This window comes from Musa acuminata, unplaced genomic scaffold (genome assembly GCF_036884655.1).
Source record: "Musa acuminata AAA Group cultivar baxijiao unplaced genomic scaffold, Cavendish_Baxijiao_AAA HiC_scaffold_1137, whole genome shotgun sequence".
NCBI lineage: Eukaryota > Viridiplantae > Streptophyta > Magnoliopsida > Zingiberales > Musaceae > Musa > Musa acuminata.
The window spans coordinates 3,710,235-3,731,429 of record NW_027021349.1 but is presented as its reverse complement, the minus strand read 5'-3'; the positions used below and the strand labels follow the sequence as shown (position 1 = coordinate 3,731,429).

At 34.4% G+C, this 21,195-nt stretch overlaps 3 protein-coding genes across 3 annotated transcripts; all 3 read right to left on the bottom strand.

Moving 5' to 3' along the window:
* Positions 1-551: 551 nt before the first annotated feature.
* LOC103999690 (phosphatidylinositol 4-phosphate 5-kinase 10) lies at positions 552-6,551 on the bottom strand. Its single transcript, XM_009421510.3, has 9 exons — positions 6,366-6,551; positions 6,076-6,129; positions 5,440-5,591; positions 4,809-4,971; positions 4,278-4,388; positions 3,978-4,144; positions 2,774-2,907; positions 1,320-1,428; positions 552-1,094 (listed from the first exon to the last, which is right to left on the bottom strand). The coding sequence occupies exons 3-9, from the start codon at positions 5,583-5,585 to the stop codon at positions 785-787; spliced, it is 1,140 nt and encodes a 379-aa protein (XP_009419785.2). The 5' UTR covers positions 5,586-5,591; positions 6,076-6,129; positions 6,366-6,551; the 3' UTR covers positions 552-784.
* A 1,684-nt stretch (positions 6,552-8,235) lies between these two features.
* On the bottom strand, positions 8,236-12,158 carry LOC103999691 (uncharacterized). Its single transcript, XM_009421511.3, has 2 exons — positions 11,674-12,158; positions 8,236-8,945 (listed from the first exon to the last, which is right to left on the bottom strand). Exons 1-2 carry the CDS (start codon positions 12,069-12,071, stop codon positions 8,459-8,461), a joined length of 885 nt encoding a protein of 294 aa, XP_009419786.2. The 5' UTR covers positions 12,072-12,158; the 3' UTR covers positions 8,236-8,458.
* Positions 12,159-14,283: 2,125 nt separating this feature from the next.
* On the bottom strand, positions 14,284-16,037 carry LOC135670951 (probable WRKY transcription factor 27). The gene is made up of 3 exons (XM_065178747.1): positions 15,372-16,037; positions 15,168-15,281; positions 14,284-15,074 (listed from the first exon to the last, which is right to left on the bottom strand). The coding sequence occupies exons 1-3, from the start codon at positions 15,722-15,724 to the stop codon at positions 14,603-14,605; spliced, it is 939 nt and encodes a 312-aa protein (XP_065034819.1). The 5' UTR covers positions 15,725-16,037; the 3' UTR covers positions 14,284-14,602.
* Between the last annotated feature and the right edge of the window lie 5,158 nt (positions 16,038-21,195).

Below are 21,195 nucleotides of genomic sequence, written 5' to 3'. Positions count from 1 at the left end.
TAAATTAACGAATGATCCAATTAATTCATATTATAGCAGACTAAATTAACGAATGATCCAATTAGTTGAAGATTGGCAAATGATTCATATCTTTGATAAGTCGATTAGCATTAATTATGTAAGAAAAAGTACGACAAGAAAGGAGATCCAATTATTTGTAAATCGAACAATTATAAAAGATTTATGTAATCGACATCGAATAATTAGGACTTGTTGTCGCTGCTGTGACATGTCGGCAACAGCCTCTCAAAATCAGTTGATATCACAAGATTCTTGAAGGATAGTCTTTATGCACATGATGGTGTTCTTACACTTTGATTGTTGGAGTCTTTAACAAATGCAAATCTCTGGTTTTTGACTTCACATAATTACTGTTGTAAGGCACAAAAAATAAGAGGAAAGGAAGCACACAAGTCCCTAATTTTCTTGGATTAGATCAGAAACATCCAAATATGATCAACTCTCAGTATGAGTCAACAGTAACATCATCAAATTCGAGAAAGCTATAGTCATTTTGTTCATCTCTGGCAATCAATGGAAGTGCAGCCAGCTTCCACTCCATCATGATAATATCAACATACATTGATAAGCCATTCTTCCAAAAATATGTGCGGTGTGAACAAGTAGAAAAATACAGTGTTTGATAACTTCTCAGAAACACTTGATCATTTTACATCAATTCTGATTCTGTGTGGACTCAAGAATTTTCTAGAGAGAAAGGTTATCAGCATATGATGAGGACCATCACACTGTTACACACAGCTTGATTCCAAACAGAACATGATCAAAGTTCTTTCATGATCTTTTCAGCCTCACTTTCTGGAAAAAATTTGCCAAGGAACTCCTCGAAATGAGTCGAATAAACCTTGGGATTGACTGCTAAAATCACCGGGGAGTCTGATTGGAGAGACCTGAAAACATGTTCCACATGCTTAAGCTTGCTGTGCCCTTGAAGAATATTGACTATTCCGAGATACAGGATAACGTTGTTGGGCGACTGCTTCCTGGGGTGGCAAAGTGATGCTAAATTGCCTTCTTTTCTCTGTGTGTTGACTACACGAGCTGTCATTCGGATGCCAATTTCACTTGCAAATCTGAAATAATTAATTTGTTTTTAGAGCAAGTGAAAGAGAAAAAAAAAAAGGAAATTAAAAAAAAGATCAGTTCAGAACTATCACCCCAAAATCCAAAGATGTGTTGATGCTTAAATGTACAAAGATGAAAAATTACAAACCAAAAACTATAATTACAATATGCCAGAACTACAAACCAAAAACTATTAGGATATTTCTGAGCATAAAAAATGTGGAGATATTTACTCTATAGGGCAGGATGACCCTGAATTATCATCGGTAGTCATATCTTCGGCTGGATCACACTGGGTTGCGTCTGGACCATCTGAAGTTTTCTTCTCGGTATCATCTGAACCTGCACAATATATCCATTGCATGTCTTTGGATCAATAGTTATCATCTTGAAGTGTGATAGGGATTGCTCAGAGTGTCGAAAAATGACATTGTTATACATATAAACAATTTCAAGGAGAGATTTCTTTCTCCGCATACGACGCATTTATCACACAAACTTAATTCTTGACATAAAAAAGAAAATACAGGGAAATGAGTAGCTTGAAACTGATTTACCAGCTGCTGAATTAGTGATATATGAAAGCTGCATCATTATGTCTTCCTTCTAAAATAACAACAAACTTTCCAATTGCAACTCTAGCTAGCACCTAAATTTCAAACAGACAATGACTCTTACAGATACTTAGTTTCATCTTTTGACTATATATATATATATATATATATATATATAGTCACACACACCTTAAGGAGTTGAAGCATCGCATGTAAAACTAAAACTCAGTACTTACAGAAAGCTAGGATGCAAAATGACAAATCAGATAAGTTGGGTTCTAGGAGAGAGCTTGGATGGTGCTTTAGAAATCTAAATGTGGGACTCGTGCATTTATTTGAATGTGGTCTTGTGTGTTCGTTACTTGCAGCCTCACCCAACATTTCCTATTGAATCTTCATACAGATGATTATTGTTATGCCCACAAGTCATCCAATCTGTTATGCTACAGTGATATCCGCTAATCTTTACAGGGTTGTGGCCACCCTACTTGATGAGGTCATATTTAGATTGGAAAGTTGGAAAAACAATTCCTTACAAAAAGACAAAACCACTCCTCTTCAGGAATGATTTTGGGTCCATAGTTTCTCATAGGTCAAAGTGTTTGCACTGATAATAGCTAATTATACACAACAACAATAACAACAAAACGTAAATCCCAATTATTTGGGGTCAGCTACATAAATCTTTTGTCGTTATTGAGATATGTAAAACACTATATGTTTGGTTAATTTTAGAATATTTAAATTTTTATTTATAATTTTTATTAAGATCTCTTTAGATTTTTCCCTGTCTCTTCTTTTACCACTAATATTAATCAAGAACACACCAAGGCCATCAACCCACCTAAAGAGTGCAATAAGCCCCCTAGAGTAAAGGAGGCACATTAGGTGCTAAGTGCATATCAAGATTCTCATATTCTTTGCCAGGCAGTTTGGTTTAACTGAAGCATGATGACTTTTTCCAATCTTGTTTAAGAAGGTTCACTCACTGATTAACTAAAACCATAAAATTTCCTTGAGAAAATAAAAATATGCCTAAAGATTTACCTACGCGTACTTCACATCAGACTATAGGACTAATAGAATATGCAATCTAGTCATTAGAAGACCCAACAAATGCCATACTTTTTTACCTTCTTTATGCGTAGTGGTATAGTGGCCTTGAAAAACAGCTTCAAATGGTGCGGAGCAGACATGCATGCCTAGCAAGAGACTGTACTCAGTAACGCCTACTTCTTTCAAAAAGCTGCAGTCATGCTTTATTTGCCTGCCCCAGAAAGAAATTAACTTTGGAAAGCAAAACAAAAGACAACACATGATAATATCATGAAATCTTAATATTCCTTCATTCAGTTCAAATTAACAGTAATTGCAGGGCTATTCTAAATTATCTAATTGTGCGCTTACCACCTTCATAAATGATATAATCATATAACAGGTTTCTAGCAGTACTTTGGATATGGCATTTTAAGTTTGCTTTGGAGATGACCTAAGCAATACCACACAAGGGGTTCTCTCACAATGTAATAAGTAAGATGAGCTTCAGTTATGTAAACACAGAAATCCTATTCATATGGTTTAGTTCTCTCCATATTACCCTCAATCTCTTTCCATATCTTTGGAACTTCTACTAAAAATTTGATTCTTAAAACAAATAATTTTGTTATTGACTTTTGATATTTGAACTCAATCACCATTTCCTCTGATTCTGATCCTTTAAAGAGCATAACTGGTTGTAGCACAGGGGTATGAGGACAGATAAATATACTGAAGCAGCAAGGACCTGAGGATTGAGTGTTTTGCAAGTGTTGAGGACCTAATCCCTCAGAGTCTTCAAGGAGGCTCTTGCAGTGTCTCCTAATCGTCTGCCCATTAACCTTTAGTGCCTAGTTAGTACTTGGCTCAAAAAACTAAAATAGGAATTAGATGTGGGGATCTGAATTAACAAGTATGAGAAGAAACAAAAGTTTGTGAGCAGAGGATACATAAGAATAAAGGTTTCTAAGATCAGTATAGATCTCTCTGTTAACATACTGCGACACAAACAAAAGGATTCATGGCTCAGATAAATCATGAACATCAATGTTTTTCACATGCAAACTGAAAGTATGAAAAAGAATGGCTGAATGCACGATTATTAAAAATAAATAAATTTAGTATTCTAATTAGCAAGTAGAATTTATCAGATAAGGAAAATAAACTAACTACATGAGTTTCAACTTGTTCAAAGGTTGAAGATCTTGGTATAACCTCTTTTAAATCATTGAAAAAACAAGCAAAGAAAAAAATACAAAGGAAAACATTGTTGTAAAGAGCAATAATACCCAAGATACCTACCTTAGAAGTTGGTGCCTAACTGCTGCATGGAGGTGAAAAGCAACATTAAGATCTTCCTCAGCTCCTGCTTTGCTAACAAGGCGACCTTGAGGTGAAATTCCAAGGTTAAATTTCTTATGAATGCTTATATCTGACCGAAGAATATTTCCAACTACGACGAAGCGAACCTGTTTATAGTAATGTGTCATAACCCACCATAATAGGTAAGATACCATCTCAAAATTTGCAAAGAAACAACTAATCATGTTATTTATTACAGGTAAAGCAGAAGTTATAAGCAAATTAGACATGTCATGCTACCTTTTTTCCACCTTGTGGCTTCACAACATATAGCCCATAAAACTTTGGTAGCAAAGACCTCCTGTATTTCTTCAGATGGTGATAATATTTTGGTAGTATTTCTAATAAAACCTGAAAGAATGAGGAATATAAGCTTGCTGTTTGCAGCGGCAAAAACTTTTAATGCCTATGGAATAAACCTCAACATAAACTAAATGTTATTTATCCCACAGAAAATAGTGGCCACACATGCACATTAAGAGAAAATGTCAAATAGTTTCAGTTAGTTACCTATTTTTAAAACTGATTCAGACAGAAACTAGATATACTAAATCTGTCTGGAAAATTACACCCAAGCAAATTTGTGTCAAATAGGATAATGTTGTTTTTATTGTTTGTCTTGGTGCAGGCCACCAATTTCTACCATAACGTTGGAGTATTTACCATTTATTTCAACAAATTTCATAATCATGATAAGGTTAAATGTTGACTCAAACAGATAAAGCAAAAGATTAATAAACTACTGATACATATGAGGCAGTAGTGCAGTACCTTCATCTCAGATTTGCTTAGGATCTTTATTATAAATCGATCATCATGCTGTAAACAAAGAGAGGTAGCCTTTTCAGGTGAAACAAGGAACTTTAAGGTTTCATGTCCACGTATTGAGTCCGTGTAGTCATCATTATCAATTTCCCCAAACTCTTGAAGTTTCCTGAAGATTGAAGCAAATAAAAAAAGGTTAAGTTAAATAATCTAAGTGGTTACATACAAACAAAATGTTCCAAAATCTACTAAAAGAACAGGTATAGTACTAAAGCGATATTGTGTACTTGTTATAGTTTAGATTGTCAATGTTAAAGTAATTCTTTCCTTCTGTCACAACACAAAAATACTCAATAGAACTAATATTTTGTTCTGAGGAGGTGATGGAGGATATTACAGCTTGTAGACCCTCATCTGCAACAAATTCCCAATACAAATAAAGATAAAAGTTCCAAAATAGATCTATTTTACACCTATCTAGAGCCTAATAGGACAATCTTAAAAAACTATTCCAGTATTCCTTTGCAATTTAATAATAAAGCTCATTTATATAGAATATACTACTAACTCAATAGGAAATGAGTATATTAGTTAACAATCTGTAAAAAGAGAAGCAATTTGTAAAGTAAGTACGAACCTGAAAACTGCAGGACGATAATCTACCCACTCAAACTTGGCATTTGTTGTGTGAGAACCAATAGAACATTGCAAGGAAAAATTTGAAGTGGAAACAAAATCAAGATCAGAAGGTTCCCACTCTCCGAGTGCTGGTTTTTCCTCCATTTCTGCCTGCATGTTAATAACCTTTGCATAAGGATAACATGCCCAATAAACCATCACTTATCTTATAAATAACTAATTCAATGAAAAAATGTACTATTACATGCTCCATCAAATACAAGAAGTAAAAAAGTCGTAAGAAAGTAGGCAGAGAGTAGCATCATCTTAAGCTATTCAGTGAAATCGCAAGGATATGATTGCGTTCACTTGATTTTGGAAATTACATAGCGGTAAAAGGCAAGATTCTTTCTTTGTCCAAACAGTTTTGGGCATAACTAATCATGTTTCAACTGGCACATGTGATGTGAATGCGTTGATACAATTAGGACACAGGCGTAGGCACATAATTGACAGAAGCTCCACACACAATGAAGCTCATCGTGCGATCACTGAGCACTCAAAACCCGTTCATCCAGAGCTTACATGAAGATATAAAAATCTTAGTATACACAACATTTATCACAACAATAGATTACGCACCAACTTTACTAACCTTCCAAGCCAAGCAAGATCTCAATAGAAGCTCTCGATTACGTCACGTATCAGTCTGACAAAATGTCAAGAGAATAGAGATATAGTAAGCACAGCAAGAATCCAGAAAAAGACAACAATGAACGTGCTGATAAGCCGGTCACAGACATAAAACTCACCCCACACGAATCATCAGGTTGAGACACATCAAGATTCAATTTGTAAGCAGAAATATGAAATCTTGAAACACAGGAGGATAAAGAAGAGCAAACGCATCAACGATTGGAGGAGAGAGAGGTGACGGTTACGTACCGGTGACCTCCTCTGACGCCGCGAGAGCCACCGGGATGTGGGAAGACGCGGAGTTGATGGGGGCATTAGAAGATGGGAGGCAAACGGGACTGAACCCAACGGGGGTTGGGAACAGCGTGGAGATGGTTTTAGGGCACCGGCGAACGGCTTCGAACGCCAAGAATAGGCGTCGCGGCCACCAGTGAAAGAGAGGGAAAGAGGACGAATGCGCGACCGAATAGGGGCAAAGGATCAGAACTTGATGAAATGCGACAACAGCCCGACTTTTAAAGCATGTTTGGTGATACGGTTTCAGTTGGTTTGATTTCAATTAAAATATCACGATTTAGTAGTTGATGGGAAAATATTCTCAAGTAAAAATCACCGGAGAGAAAGCAAAGATCCGATCAACCATCAGAGGTCACTCTTATTGACTAATTCATAATATTTTCCCATCAACTTCTAATTTGTTATAATTCAAAATATTAATTTAAAATAATAATTCAAGAAATATTATGAAAAACGATGGGAGAAAGGATATTATGTTGAAACATTTCATAGATTAATTTGTTATAAAAGATTACTTACGGTATGATAATCGAGATCAATTATTATTTATTAAAATTATTTATTTTTATTAATTATTGACTTGAGTTTCGAAGGAATCACGTCGAAAATCTCATTTGATCTTAGTTTTCGTGAGACAAGCATCTAAGTCCATATTAGCCATGGAGCAATTGTTTGAGTCTTGTTTCAATCGTATAAAAATTTTTCATGTATATAATCTCGAATCGAATCGTTGAAGAAGGTATCATCCATTTCATCGAAGACACGTTATACTAATTTTTTTTAATAATTTCAATTAGTTTATTAATTATTCTTTTATAATTTTCTTAATGTTAGACCAAACTGACCGGTTATTTAAAATTAATACCAGATTGAAATACAAATAAATAGATTAATCATTTTAAGGAAGTTTGAAAATTATAAGGAAATTCTAAGCTCGGAAGGATTATGTTAGATTACTGATAGATAATTGGCATATTACAGTTTTATTGTGTTTGTTGAATTACAAAGAAGTTTCTAACCTACTTAATAAGGGTAAGAATTTAAGAAATACATGGAATGGACATTCATTCTCTCTCTCTCTCTCTCTCTCTCTCTCTCTCTCTCTCTCTCTCTCTCTCTCTTCCCAGCTGCTTTCTTACTAACTTTTTCTCTAGCAAATAAAAAAAATCTTCTGTCATCAGTTTCACACTTGGAAAAGGGTGAATAATAGCAAAATCAAACCCTGTATGCAGCAGTTATGACCATTTCCTAAATGGGAAGAAGAAAAAAAATGATCCATGATATCAATGGAATAATATAAATAGGGAAGCAAACTATTATAAACTATTTCAAAGCATCTTACAAGTGCCTTTTATAAGGAAATCACCATCAGTTTTATTGCTTGTTCCTTCATCAAGAGTTCACTTGTAGCAGACAATAGGATCAATTGTACTAAGAACAACAGTCCCAATTTTAACTTCTTCCTCACATCTAAAAATGTGTTTTCCATTTCATCCCCAGGGTTAAAAGAAGATGATGCACATGTATCATCAACATCAGTTTCAACTTGCAGTTCAACAGGAAAAGATTGAGGAGTTGGAACAATTGAACAGGATAATGCATACCTTATTCTATGTCATATAATATCACTGTGCACATGCACAATCACAAGAACAGATCTTTCATGTGCCCATAATCTGACTGAAGAAACTACCAGCCCTCTTTGAAAGCAGATTTTGCAAGGCATTACTGAATCCATTCTGGAACAAAATGATGAAAACATTTATGATTTATATAAGAAAATTGGTTCAATTGGAAAAAAAAAAATTCAACCCCTTCCGCATTAAGGAATACGCTAACTTTTATTTTTTCTAGGATTTTATCAACACCTGTTTATTTTGTGGCTACATTCGGTTAAATTATATGGAACAATAATTTCATGAAAACTGCATTACAACTGACTGTACAACTATACAAGAATCTGATACCAACAATTTATACATAGGCTAACTCCCAAATGTCAGTTGGCAAAACTCCATAAGTATTTTGGGAAGCAGAAACTTCTGTCAGTCCTTTTCGGCACATCTGGATGCAACTAGATAAAATGCCAAGTAGCATTTGATCCATGAGAGTCTCAACATAAATTTCAAGCAAGAAAAGCCACTTGATAGTGATGTCTCAAAATAAGTGGGCTTTGGAGTGGATGGACAGCCAAGCAACTGAATCAGCTCCTCCACTGGCAGTACCTGAAACTTGGTCGGTGTATTAAGAGCAACATTGTCTACACGATGCTCATAGATCTTTCCATTCTTGTCAAGTTTGTACTCTGAGGTTCCATCAAAGCGGCCATGACTCTCCCAAGGCACTCGGGGAATGCCATGAACAATCCAACGGATCATGATAACATTCTCCACAGGCTGCCATATGCTCACAATGTTAATCCATATGGCCCGAAAGAAAATGCGGCCACTAAGTCTTAGTGCCCAAAAAATCCTTTTATAATTGTCAATACCAGCAAACGTGTTGAGAGGATCTTTGAAGACAATATCATCCCTGGATGATAACAAAAGAAATATGTTAACCAGAACTAACTAATAGCTCTAAAACTCATTACACTGACAGTAATATAAACTATTCAACCAATTAAAAGTGAGAAGATCATGGTGAATCAGCAACGCCAGACACAGTGAGTACCAGTCACAGGACATATCTTTACAACTATAACTGAGAATTTAGAGCGGAACAAGTAATAACTTCTGGAATGTTTTCATAAGGTACATGATGTAAGTATCGTCTACCTTAAAACAACCTGTTCTAATGAATTACTTGAACATTTCTAATATTTCAAATTATTTTCAACAAAAGTTCAATCTTAAGAATGAGACTGATCTAGGTAATATAGAACTGTTTACCTTGAGAGTTTGATGAAGTTTGTGGTACTTAAACCAAAATCATTCATTTCCTTGGCGAGTGGCAACAACCATGCAAATGGGAGGATATGTAGAGGTAACTAAAGGGCCCGTGTGGAACTCCCATGTGGAGCCATCAATACCTCCATCGAGGCAGCCAGGTAAAATGTGTAAGCCAAAAAGTAGGAAAAGTATTTTCTATCTAACAAACCCTGTAAAGTTTCATAAGTATTCAAGGTTCTTTATCAGCTCTTTACATTTATAGATAAACCAGCAGCTAAAATTTATAGATTTAGATGTTGAAAAACTTTATATCAAGTCATGATAGTTTGTGGGGACCTCACAGCAAATAGGATTTAGAAGAAGGAAGCATAACATTAGGGAGAGTCATATATGCTATTATAGCTTGTCCTCATTGTCTAAACACATTTTTGAGTTCTACGCACAACAGCTTAGTAAGGAATCATAAGAGTGACCACTCTACCTACCTAAAGAAAGGGATGGAGAAACAAAATAAAGAACAAAGAGAGAATAAGCTGATTCACCTGCTGCCAATTTGCACCAATCAATTACTTGGCTAAAAGTCGAGAGAAATCTTCATTTCTATTTATATGTTAGCTTGATGACTCATTTTGGTTAGATCTAGCTATTGGACCAAGTACCAAGATTTGCAACATTCAGATCCAATTTAAAAACAACCATGGAAATTACGATCTGGACTGGCAGAATTTGATAGCGACACTGGCCTTTTACGAAAGAAAAAAACAACCTAAAGTGATTAGAACATTTCAGGATTGGCCGAAATGGGCCCAAATTTAAATAGGATCAACTAGGCCCATTGATGACTAAAACCCCACTGAAATCCATTGGAACTAGTTGGATTCAGTCGAAATTGGATGAGGCTGATCAAGTCCTGGCCAAGTCATGACAGCTAGTCCTCTGTAAAAGTAGGTTTGGAGGGAGCCTCATTAATATGATTCACAGCGATCAATCATGAAAAACCATATTAAGTGTGGTGGGTGTGATCAAACGTGGATATCTCTAGACAATGTGGGAAATGCTAAGCCTTATTTTTTATCTACCCTTTTCATGAGCTACTGATGTACATGATGAATTAAGTTTGGCTCGTCGGATAGTTCCCATCTTATGCGGAAGAGCTTCAACAGATAGAAAATCGATGAAACGACCCCATATCCTGTTCCACAACTGTTCGTTTATCTTTCTGCTGACAGGCAAATAGGTTGCATGGTATCGCATCAATGGTTCTAAGGACTTGTAGGCTTTTGGAGCATAGGCCGATAGAATCACTAGAAACACAAATCTAACTGTGATTTTGTTATTTTAGGCACATCTAATGCATATGAAGATTTCGGGAATTCAAGTCCTACAGGGAGAGGAAGGTCATACCTATGATCCAGTGGAATTTTGGAACCAAGAATGACATGTTTAGATTTGCTAGGTGGGACCAGTCCAAATTTGTGCCGAGATGGGTTTGGCTGATCAGCCATGTTCAGTGTAGTACTCTTGTAGTCATGCCTTAATTTGATTTGTCGGTCGAATGAATCCTACTTATCTAAGAAGATGTCTTAGGTTAGGAATCATATAATCATAACCCATTCCCTATTTTCCTTGTAGGTGCTATTTTGGAACAGTTCTTTGGTCCATGCCATTATGACAGTGTAAGTTGTGGAAGAATAGACACAGAATTCTACTACTGTTTCCAGAGGTACCCTATTGTAAGATATGGGGTTTTCTTTTTTTAATCTTTTCTCATGCTCTCCTCTTTTCTTGATATGGGTTTCATGATGGGGTTTCACATGGTAGACCTAAGACAAGTGATTTAACTTTTTTTAATTTTTATAAGCTAGTTTCATAATTATGCCTTAAATCATGAAAGATCCCATCCCTGTATTTTCTCGACAGTATAGCTATTGGAATTCCATGCACATTTTGCCCATTCCTAGTTCCATCGTGGTCGACACTTGTAATATCCAGTTCTGCCTAAACCAAAAACAGCAGTGGCAACCACACAGATTGTGGCTATGCCAAAAAAACCATAAGATTCAGTGATATCTCCTCAAGGGATGACTTTTGGTTTTCCATGTCCCCATTAATCTCTCCACGCTACTTATATGGGCAAAAATCTGGGGTTGGTGGTAGTAAAATGAAAGCAAGCCGCCAGACAGCTCCGATCAAACTTGTACAAATTCTCATCTAAGGCTGTTAAATGTCCACAGAAATTAGGTTCTCTAAACCTAAAAGGATGAACTTTTCCGTGAAATTTCCAGCTGGATTCGAATATTGTTTAAAAGGTCAAGCGAAATCTTGATATAATTACCAATAAAAGCCACGAAACAAGCGGAATCACGAACCTAAATATGTCAAAGTTGGGTTCACGCTGGAAGGTATCAGGAAAATCCTCTCGCAAGGTCCGAATCGCGTATCCCATGTTGACATAGTAGCTATGCCTCTCGTCGCCGTCGTCCATCTGCTGCTGCGGCGTCACAGAGGGGGACGGGGGAGAAGCAGACGAAGCGCCGGAAATTAGAGGGACGGAGAGGAGAGGGGGAGGGAGCAGGCCCCTCTCCCGCAATGGATCGGACACCCTAATCACCCTCTCCTTAGCCTCGTCCTTGACCTCGCCACGGGCGCAAACGCTTCGTCGCGGTGTCCTGCCGGGATCGGGGCTGCTGCTGCTCGTCCGCCTGGGGAGTGGGGCTTTGGCCGCCGGGAGTGAGGTGGCGTCGGTGAGAGGGAGGAGGAACGCCATGGGAGAAATGGGGCGAAAAAGGAACCTCCTTCCTATCCGAGAGAGATATATTGGGGATGGGGATGAATAAAGCAAAGCAAAGCAAAGATTGGTCTCATCATTACATAAGGCGGTGAATAGGAGGATCACCAGTTGAAATATCAGCTCTGGTGGGGACCAGTGTGGGTCCCACTTTTGATTCTGAAAAAGAAGGGTAAAATAAAATTAGCACCTAATTTTTCAAAACTTTTGAGTTTATATATATATATATATATATATATATATATATATATATATATATATATATAAACTTTATCCTTTTTGTTTGATTTTAGTATCTACTAAGTGGTAGAAAAAAATATATTATCTGAAATTATACATTAAGAGAGGATTAAGATTGCTAAGAGTTATTTAATTAATTATTTTTTTGATATATTAAGATCAAATCAGATGAACAAATCTGGAGTTTGGGGGAAAAAAATAATTGACTCAATTTTGACTTTTCAATAGGTCAAAATCACAGTTTGTAAGTTGAAAATTAATGTTCTTATTTTCGATTAAAATAATGTCCTTATGGCAACGGGTCAAACTTTTCATTTGAGTTTGACATTAACATTGGAGAGATTGGGTCAAAAGTGATGAGGCAAATTGTCAACTCAAATCACTTTCTTTTATTTGCCTTGGAAAAGAAAGATTAAGCATCACTTTCCAAACGCCCATTTCATGTGGCATCAACTTTTACGTTTCATGACAAAACTAAACCCACATTTAGATGACAATGATAGGAAAGAGGCAAAATGTGGATAGGCCAAAGAACAGTGTGCACCGGTGAGTCTATTTGAGAATATATTTAAAATGTGTATCGAGGATCAATATATATTTTAAATGTAAATTAATATTTAATATTTTTTAAAAAATTATATTTGATTTTTTAAATAAATATCGTATTAAAAATGCTCAAATACCCAAATTAATATTTCAATATTGACGGCATGTTAATATAATTTTTTTTTAAAATTTTAAAATATTCTATGATATTATTTGAAATGGTAAGTTTATCAAAATAATTTAATAAAAAATTAACATGATTTATTTTTTTATAAAATAAAATTTTATTTATTTTTTAAAAGTTTTTTATTTTTATTTTACTTATTAATTTAAATAAGTAATTATAATTTTTAATGCATATAAAAAATTAAAATGATAAATTTTAGCAAAAAAAATATTAATAGACATTTGAAATATAATTTTATCAAATAACAGTTACATCAATATGTATTTTAAATATAAATTAATATTTTTTTTTAAATCATACTTGATTATCTAAATATCGTGTTAAAAATGTTCAAATGTTACTACTAACTTAGGATATATATATATTTTTTATTTTTTAATATTCTATGATATTATTTAAAATTATAAGCTTATCAAAATAATTTAATAAAATTAACATGATTTATATTTTTATAAAATAAAAATATATTTCTTTTTAAAATTTATTTTTATTTTTATATAAAATATTTTTTATAAGATTTCATTTTATTTATTTTTTTACTTATTAATTAAAATAAGTAATTATAATTTTAAATAAATATAAAAAATTAAAAGGATAAATTTAGCAAAAAAAATATTAATAGACATTTGAAATATAATTTTATCAAATAACAATTACCACGGATACACATATAAAATGTAATTTACATCTATTGCTTATCAAACACTAAAAGTATTATTATGTAACTACATAGTATTTTCGAATACAACCTCAGCATCAAAATAATCAATTGAGGTAAGAGAGATGAATTCATTAACTCACACACACACACACATTTTTCTCCATTCTTAAATTATTATTTCATTATTTTCTTTGCATCAAATAATCTTTGACTTAAACAGAAAAGAAGAAAAACTCGAAAAATTTACAAATTTATTTTCAAGGAAAAAAATTCAATCAAACTAAAACTATCATATGAGATTAAAAAAGTTTAACCTCTAAGTAAGTTTATTAAAAAATATATATATATTAAAAGTTCCTTCTTAATTTCTTTTTCCTAGTGATGTAAATTATTTTTTAATCGATTAACACGTTTTATTTTATTGATAATCTTCATGGTGTAGTCATGGAAAAAGAGGACTGATATATTAAGAATATAAATATATTAAATCATATATTATATAATTACTCAATATTTTAGATGTATTGAAAATATAAAATGATATCAAACTTATTCAGGTCGCTATTATTATTAATTCAAAATTTACATATTTGATTGAGTATTGAAAAAAAAATCTAAATTAATTGAAAAATACAAAAAATCTTACAACTCATATTACATAATGAATAGAAAGAAAATTGGAGAGAAGATTGCGTGTGAATAATTCTTTCCTAATAAATTTCTCAGGAAAACTGTGGAGATATGATGCCGTCTTTCTCCCTTTCGTCTCCTGTCTGCTCTGTGCGGCCTATAGGACGGACAGCGGAGGAGGCATCAGCTCCCACCGGCTGCCTTCGCCGTGTTGTTGCTGTTAGGAAGTCACCGCGGCTGAAGGAACTACTGGTCTCTCAGGTCCCCACAATCGAACTCCCCCGCCTCGGCAGCCGCAGTGGGAGCGGCGGCGCCCATGAAGAGCAGGTCGTCCTCGCCCATGATCTCCATGTCCTTCACCAGAAGGATTCCCTCGTCTTCGTCCTCCTCCTCGTCCTCGTCCTCCTTCTCATGCGGCCATGTCTGGAGGAGCTCGTCCTCCATGGAGGCCGTGAGGGGGGTCGTGGGGGAGAGACCCGCCGCAGCGGAGGAGGACGGAGGGCTGGAGGATGGGTTGCCGGGGGCAGGGTGGCCAACTCCGCGGGAAGGGGAAGGGAACTTGTGGCGGGTGCTGCCGGCGAGGGCGTTGCGGTGGGTGGGCACCGGGTGGTTGTGCTCCGCGGTGTAGGTGATGATGAACATGGCCGGGTCCGCCCGGCTGCGCTCCACCTGCTTGCGGGCGAGGCAAGCCTTTGAGCTGCTACACCTGTAGTATCCCCTGCATCCCGACACCAACAGAGAACTCACCAAGCTCAGAGAGAGAGAGAGAGAGAGAGAGAGAGAGAGCGAGAGAGAGGGGGGGTTAGCTTACCGAGGATAAGGAGAGCCTTTGATGGGTTTCTGGCCGTACTTCCGCCACGCCCACGTATCGGAGGAGAGCCCGTCGGACGGGACGTGGCACACCACCTTCTGCTGCTGCTTCTTCCTGGAATCGCCCAATTAATATCCAATTCTTAGATCAAAGCTTCCTCTTCAAATCTGAACTACACCGCGGAGAGGCACCGCTTCCTCTTACCGTCGTTTGGAGCGTGGAGTCTGGGAAAAAGGTCGGTGAGCATCCTTGGACGGCCTCGCAGCAGCGTCGGCAAGGGAAGGAGACGGACTCCACCTCGACTGTTGCTGCTGCTGGACTTGGGGGACGCAGGGCTCGTAAAGCTCCTCCAGCTCTTTAAGGCCATCCCGGCCGAGGAACAGACGCTGGAAACCCACAAAGGGGGCACCTTTATCAGCTCCCACCGCCGCTGCCTCCTGCAGCTCCACCTCGAGCGGCACCATCGGCGCGGCCTTCGTCCCCGACGGCCGGCAGCTCCGCACTACCGCGCCCAGATCCCAGTCGTCATCAGCCATCCCCAGCGACAGCAACCACATGGCTCAGATACACTTCCTCGGGATTCCGAGCTCGAGCTCCGCTTATTAAGCCCATGCTCCCCGCGTGGAAAGCGAGACGGAGGCGTTGACCAACGGAAGGAGGAGGTCGGAAAGGGGGCTCGGAGACAGACGATCCAGCGGCGCTGACTTTCTCTCCTCGGCTACACGATGGAGAGCAAACGTGGAAAGAAGCCGTCAAGGGCCATTTTGGTGGGAGCCCCTTCTCTCGAAACTGCTAAAAACCAGGGTCGTTTTTGGAAAAGCCATCAGTTGACTTCTGCCAAAGGTCAACGAGTGAGAACAAGAAAATAGAAAGAGAAACAAATAAATCATATAAAAAAAATGTATACATATTTGCATGGATAAAATAATATCCTAAGTTAAATTAGAGGTATTTAAATATGGGTGATTGAACTTAGTTGAAGTTTCTGCTGTAACTCTTTAAATCCCTACGTGAGAGAAGATTTGGGGGGTATGAGATTGATTCTAAGGATATTAAAGTAGTTAAGGTAAATATTGTAGTATATTTAGACAAAATTAGACCCACTAAGATTACTTCAATTAGCTTGGATTTGTTACCATATCACAACATCAACCGAAGACCACGAGAATTTGAATACAAGGAAGGAAAGTGCATGTGAATTGCATAGAATTCTAATGGCGAGAAGTCAATGGTTATCATTTCTCCGTTGATTTAGTATTGATGGGCGTTGACATTGAGAACTATGAGTGTGGGAGAGAGTTGGAGAAGTAATCAAAAGCAGAAGAAAGACGAAGGGGAGTAAAACATATCCTCTATTTACTTACATATAGTAAATTTTATATATAGTGTACGAGTCTCATATATATTTAATTATAATTAGTATATCAATAGAAATATAAATAATATTTATATATTACGTATTCATGTTTTCGATTCTTAAGATTAAAATATATATTTTTCAAAAATATCCTTCTCGGTGTTCTATAAAATATTGATTTAAACACATATAATTATTAAGATGAATATGAGGTTAAGTTATGATAATAAATATGTATATAGTGATTACAAGTGACAATTGAATTTTAATTGATTGAATCTTAAGACTTAAATGAGTTTGAACATAACTAAAATAAGGAAGTTTAAGTTTTAAATATCATGTATATACAAGATAATAAGTTATTTAGATATGGATAGAGTAATAAAAAAATTAAATATGATGCAAATCAAAGAGGAGTATTATGCTAAATGTTGAGATACATAAGGGAGATCGAAAGATGAATTTTGATCAAAAATATCATCTTTGTTCAAACCAAATTAAACTCAATTAAAGTTTTTATAATATCAAAATTATAATAGTAAAAGAAAAAAAAAACCATGAAAGGAGGCCTAATGAGATTGAATTCTAGACCTTAAAGCAACCTCTTAAATATTTTTATCTTAATTTTGATCTCATCCTCTTTTCTATAATCTTTTTTCTTATTTTTTTAGCCATTCTCTCAACTTCTCTTAGAGAGGCCATGAAATCTCAACTCTAAGGAAGATTGAGTTAATAAAAATTTAACTCTTCCCTTGCTATATCTAGGATTTTAATTTTATAAATTATAAGATGATATTTCATGCTATTTTTGAATAACTTAAACTTTAAATTTATCTTTGATTATTGAATATATCTTGCATGATTCTGTTATAGTTCTACTAATATGACTTTAATATAAGGTATTTAGAATATTTTAATTTTTTAAAAAGAATTATATTTGAGCTAAATTAGTCTCCTTAGGGATATAATTAAACTCTAACATTTTGATATGTTTTAAAAAGTAAGTTTTCTTTTGTAAAATTTAAAATTGAGTGAATGCTATCTTTATACACAAAGATATAAGGTTTATAAATTTATATAATATTAACCCAATTTCAATATAATAGAATAGGCATTGTAGTTGAATTAGAAGAGTAGTTTAGCCTCCATATGATTCTTTTTTATGCTAAATTTTGGTATATATTTAGTTTTATATATCTCATAGTATTTTATAAAATTTTATGATAATTCAATATCATTTGGTCAACTAGAATAGTAAAGTAAAATTTCTTCACTAATTGAATATACTAATTAGTTCATTTGATTTTAAAGTGAATTGTTGAAAAATTGGTGGAGGAATCCAGATACTTTTTAGGGTTAGTACAGTTTATTTCATAAGAGATTTTATCATTAAATTATTATAATAAATTATTATAAATCGATAATTCAAGGGATAAGGTTCTTAATTATTATAAATCGATGATAGATGCATCATTTCTTAGCACACTTGATTAATAAACAACGTAGTCTTTTATTGGCATCATCATTTTTGAATTCAATCAAATAAATATAAGTTAAATTCATTGTAAAATATGTTACAACATATAATGTGAGAGTGCATAGATATATTATGATATACAATACACGTATATGTTATGATATATAGTGTAGGAGCATACATATATATTATGACATATTATATATATATATATATATTATGACGTGTGATATACAAATGTACATATGTATTATGACATGTGGTATGAGCATGCACATATGACGTGCAGTATAGAAGTTAAAATTTTTTTATGTTTTTTATATGTGCATATAAGCATTTCAAATTATTTTGATGCAGAATTTTATATCCTTATTATACATTTACAATGTTGTAAGATTATACTTCGTGAAGAAGCCGTAAGATAAGATATTTATAATTAAATATCTTATGTTCTTGATTTTAAAATATTATATATACAATATGATATATGCTCATTGGAATAAATCTATAAAGGCTTATACTATAGCGCTCGAGTCCACATACATTGAATTATAACTATCATGCCAATAGTACTATAAATAATATATATATATATATATATATATATATATATATATATATATATATATATATATATATATATATATATATATATATATAACTCTCCTTTCATGATATAATTTTTTATATTTATGCTCATAAGTATGATAAATGATATGATCATATTTTCGACTCTTAAAATTAAAGTACATGCATTCCAAAATATATAATTTTTAAAATTCTATGAAATATTGACTGAGCATATATAAGTATTAATATTTACATTAAGTATAATATAATAAGCCAAAGTATACTAACATACTTTAATACAAGGCTAAGTTATCTTAATATATAGATAGAACAGAAATATTTATATGGAGGATCAATATTTGAGATGGATAATATTTTTAAATTTTATATATTTTAAAATATTCAATTATATGTGATGCCACGAAGATATATCAATTTTGATTACTTTTCGGATTAAATACGTCAAGTTTATAGAACTAAAATTAGGTTTTTATTTTATAAGGATCTATTTATAAATATAGATATTACAGGGATTAAACTGTAAAAGATAAAAAAAATAGAGTTTTCTTCCTCTTGCCTCTCACGCACCTCTAACTTCCCCATGAGGGAAACAGAGGTGCATCGGTGGAGGAGAGAGGAAGGAGAGGAAGAAGAGAAGTGGGAGGAAGGAGAGAAGAGAAAAGGGGAGAAAGGAAAGAAAGAAGGGGGCTGCAGCTGTGGGAGAAGAAGGGAAAGGAAGAAGAGAAAGGGAGGAAGGAGAGAAGAGAAAGGAGAATAAGGAAAGGAAGGGAAGAGAAGAGAAAGGAGAGTGAGGAAATGAAAGGAAGAAGGGAACTGCGGCTGTGGGGTAGAAGGGAAGGAAAAGAGAAGAAAGAAAGAGGGACAAAGAAGGGAGAAAGCAGAGGAGGAAAGGAAGAGATGACTACGGCTGCGGCAGTGGGAGAGAAGGGAAGGAAGGGAGAAGAAGGAGAAGGAAAGACGAGAGGAAAGAAAGAGGGGAAGAGAAGGGAGAAAGCAGAGGAGAAAAGAATGTGGAGGTTGCAGGGGAGAAGGGAAAGAGGAGAGAATGCAAGGGAGAAGGGAAGGAAGGGAGAAGAAGGAGAGGAAGAAGAAAGGAGAATGAAAGAGATGAAGAGAGGGAAAAAGGGGAGGAGGAGCTGATAAGAAGGGGGCTGCGGTTGTACGGGTTGTAGGGTCAAAACTAGAATTAGATATTTCTCTTTAATCTCTTCGTATCTTTTCATATGACAAGTAGATTGATGGATTAGGGAGATTCAGAAAAAAAAAAAAAAAATCTCTCAATTATATTTAGATGCGTATTCTTTTTAGCCCCCAAAGGTTTTATCTATTTATAGACGAGAACAGAAGGTCTAAAATAAGTTATTATGAGAGTTTCTTCCATCAAGGACCTCCCTAAGGAATCTTACTATAACATAAACTTTTTTTTAGGTCAATAATCATAAGAAGAATCCAATTATATCTATAATATATTTTATCTAATTATATAATCTAACATTCTCCCACTTGCTCATTAATTGATAAGATAAAAAATAAATAAAATAAAATATATTTAAAAATAATTTGATCCCAATTGGATTATTAAATTTTAGAAAAACTATATACATGCACGTGAATTTTTAAAAATAGACCAATAAATCTAATAAATATAATAATACTATATTAAGTTTGACTAACAATATGAGTTATAGCAGTTGTATGTCATTGGTGTCACACTTTCTTCTATGTACCACAACACTATTAACCTTTCCTAATGCAGTTCAAAATGACCCTTATAATTTGTCTTGTCAAGATAATCTTGTCATCACATTCAACCATAATATGTACATATATAATTATGAATATGATAGTAGAAATAAATAACTTTAAGTACGTAAGCAAGAATGTTAATTATAGTATCCACTAAAATATACATCACCATATCCTTTATGGGTTGCTCAGAAACTCAATCGTAAGAACACGTTCTTGCAAAATACTTTAGGCTGTAAGTCATAAGTGAATGGATCAACAATCAATATAGTGGAACTTAAGTAATTAATTAACATTGGATATTTCTGGACTCATCTTCTTTAACCATCAAGTACTTTATACCATAATGCATAGAGATGCAATAGTACTTGTCATTCTTGGAGAAGAAAACTACTGTAATGTCATAAAATATCTTCAATGACTTGACAATTGAGTCTGACTACACCAAGTGTTGAGATAAAATTTTATAGTAAAAAATTGATATATGTTTCGACATAAGCTTGAGCATAAACTTCCAATTATGTATATACAAAGAATATCTTCTTTATATGATTCTTTACAAGTCATTTTAAAGCATTTACTATTGACTAAAATTTTCTTTTTATGATTTACTCAACAAAACTGTATATTAAATCTTTTCGAGACTCAATTGATATATCCTTTCTAAGATAGTGTTCATAATCATTGAGGTCTATCATTGAATTACTCAATATTAGTAATATAAGATGTCTTATTCATATCAACCATCTTAAAACTCTTAGTGACAAATTTATTAATTTAGTATAATAAACTAAGATCACTATTGGTAAGATAAAATATTATCCATATATAAGACCAATATAATAAACATGCTTTCA

What these genes read in the sequence shown, in the direction of transcription:
- LOC135670951 (XM_065178747.1), bottom strand. Translation starts at nt 15,724, where the DNA reads ATGTGGTTGCTGTCGCTGGGGATGGCTGATGACGACTGGGATCTGGGC. An exon ending in ACTCCACGCTCCAAACGACG is followed by an intron (nt 15,282 to 15,371) that starts GTAAGAGGAAGC and finishes GGGCGATTCCAG; the next exon opens with GAAGAAGCAGCAGCAGAAGG. An exon ending in AAAGGCTCTCCTTATCCTCG is followed by an intron (nt 15,075 to 15,167) that starts GTAAGCTAACCC and finishes GTCGGGATGCAG; the next exon opens with GGGATACTACAGGTGTAGCA.
- LOC103999690 (XM_009421510.3), bottom strand. Translation starts at nt 5,585, where the DNA reads ATGGAGGAAAAACCAGCACTCGGAGAGTGGGAACCTTCTGATCTTGAT. An exon ending in TATCGTCCTGCAGTTTTCAG is followed by an intron (nt 4,972 to 5,439) that starts GTTCGTACTTAC and finishes TTCAATCTTCAG; the next exon opens with GAAACTTCAAGAGTTTGGGG. An exon ending in AGCCACAAGGTGGAAAAAAG is followed by an intron (nt 4,145 to 4,277) that starts GTAGCATGACAT and finishes TACTATAAACAG; the next exon opens with GTTCGCTTCGTCGTAGTTGG.
- LOC103999691 (XM_009421511.3), bottom strand. Translation starts at nt 12,071, where the DNA reads ATGGCGTTCCTCCTCCCTCTCACCGACGCCACCTCACTCCCGGCGGCC. An exon ending in CCCAACTTTGACATATTTAG is followed by an intron (nt 8,946 to 11,673) that starts GTTCGTGATTCC and finishes GTTATCATCCAG; the next exon opens with GGATGATATTGTCTTCAAAG.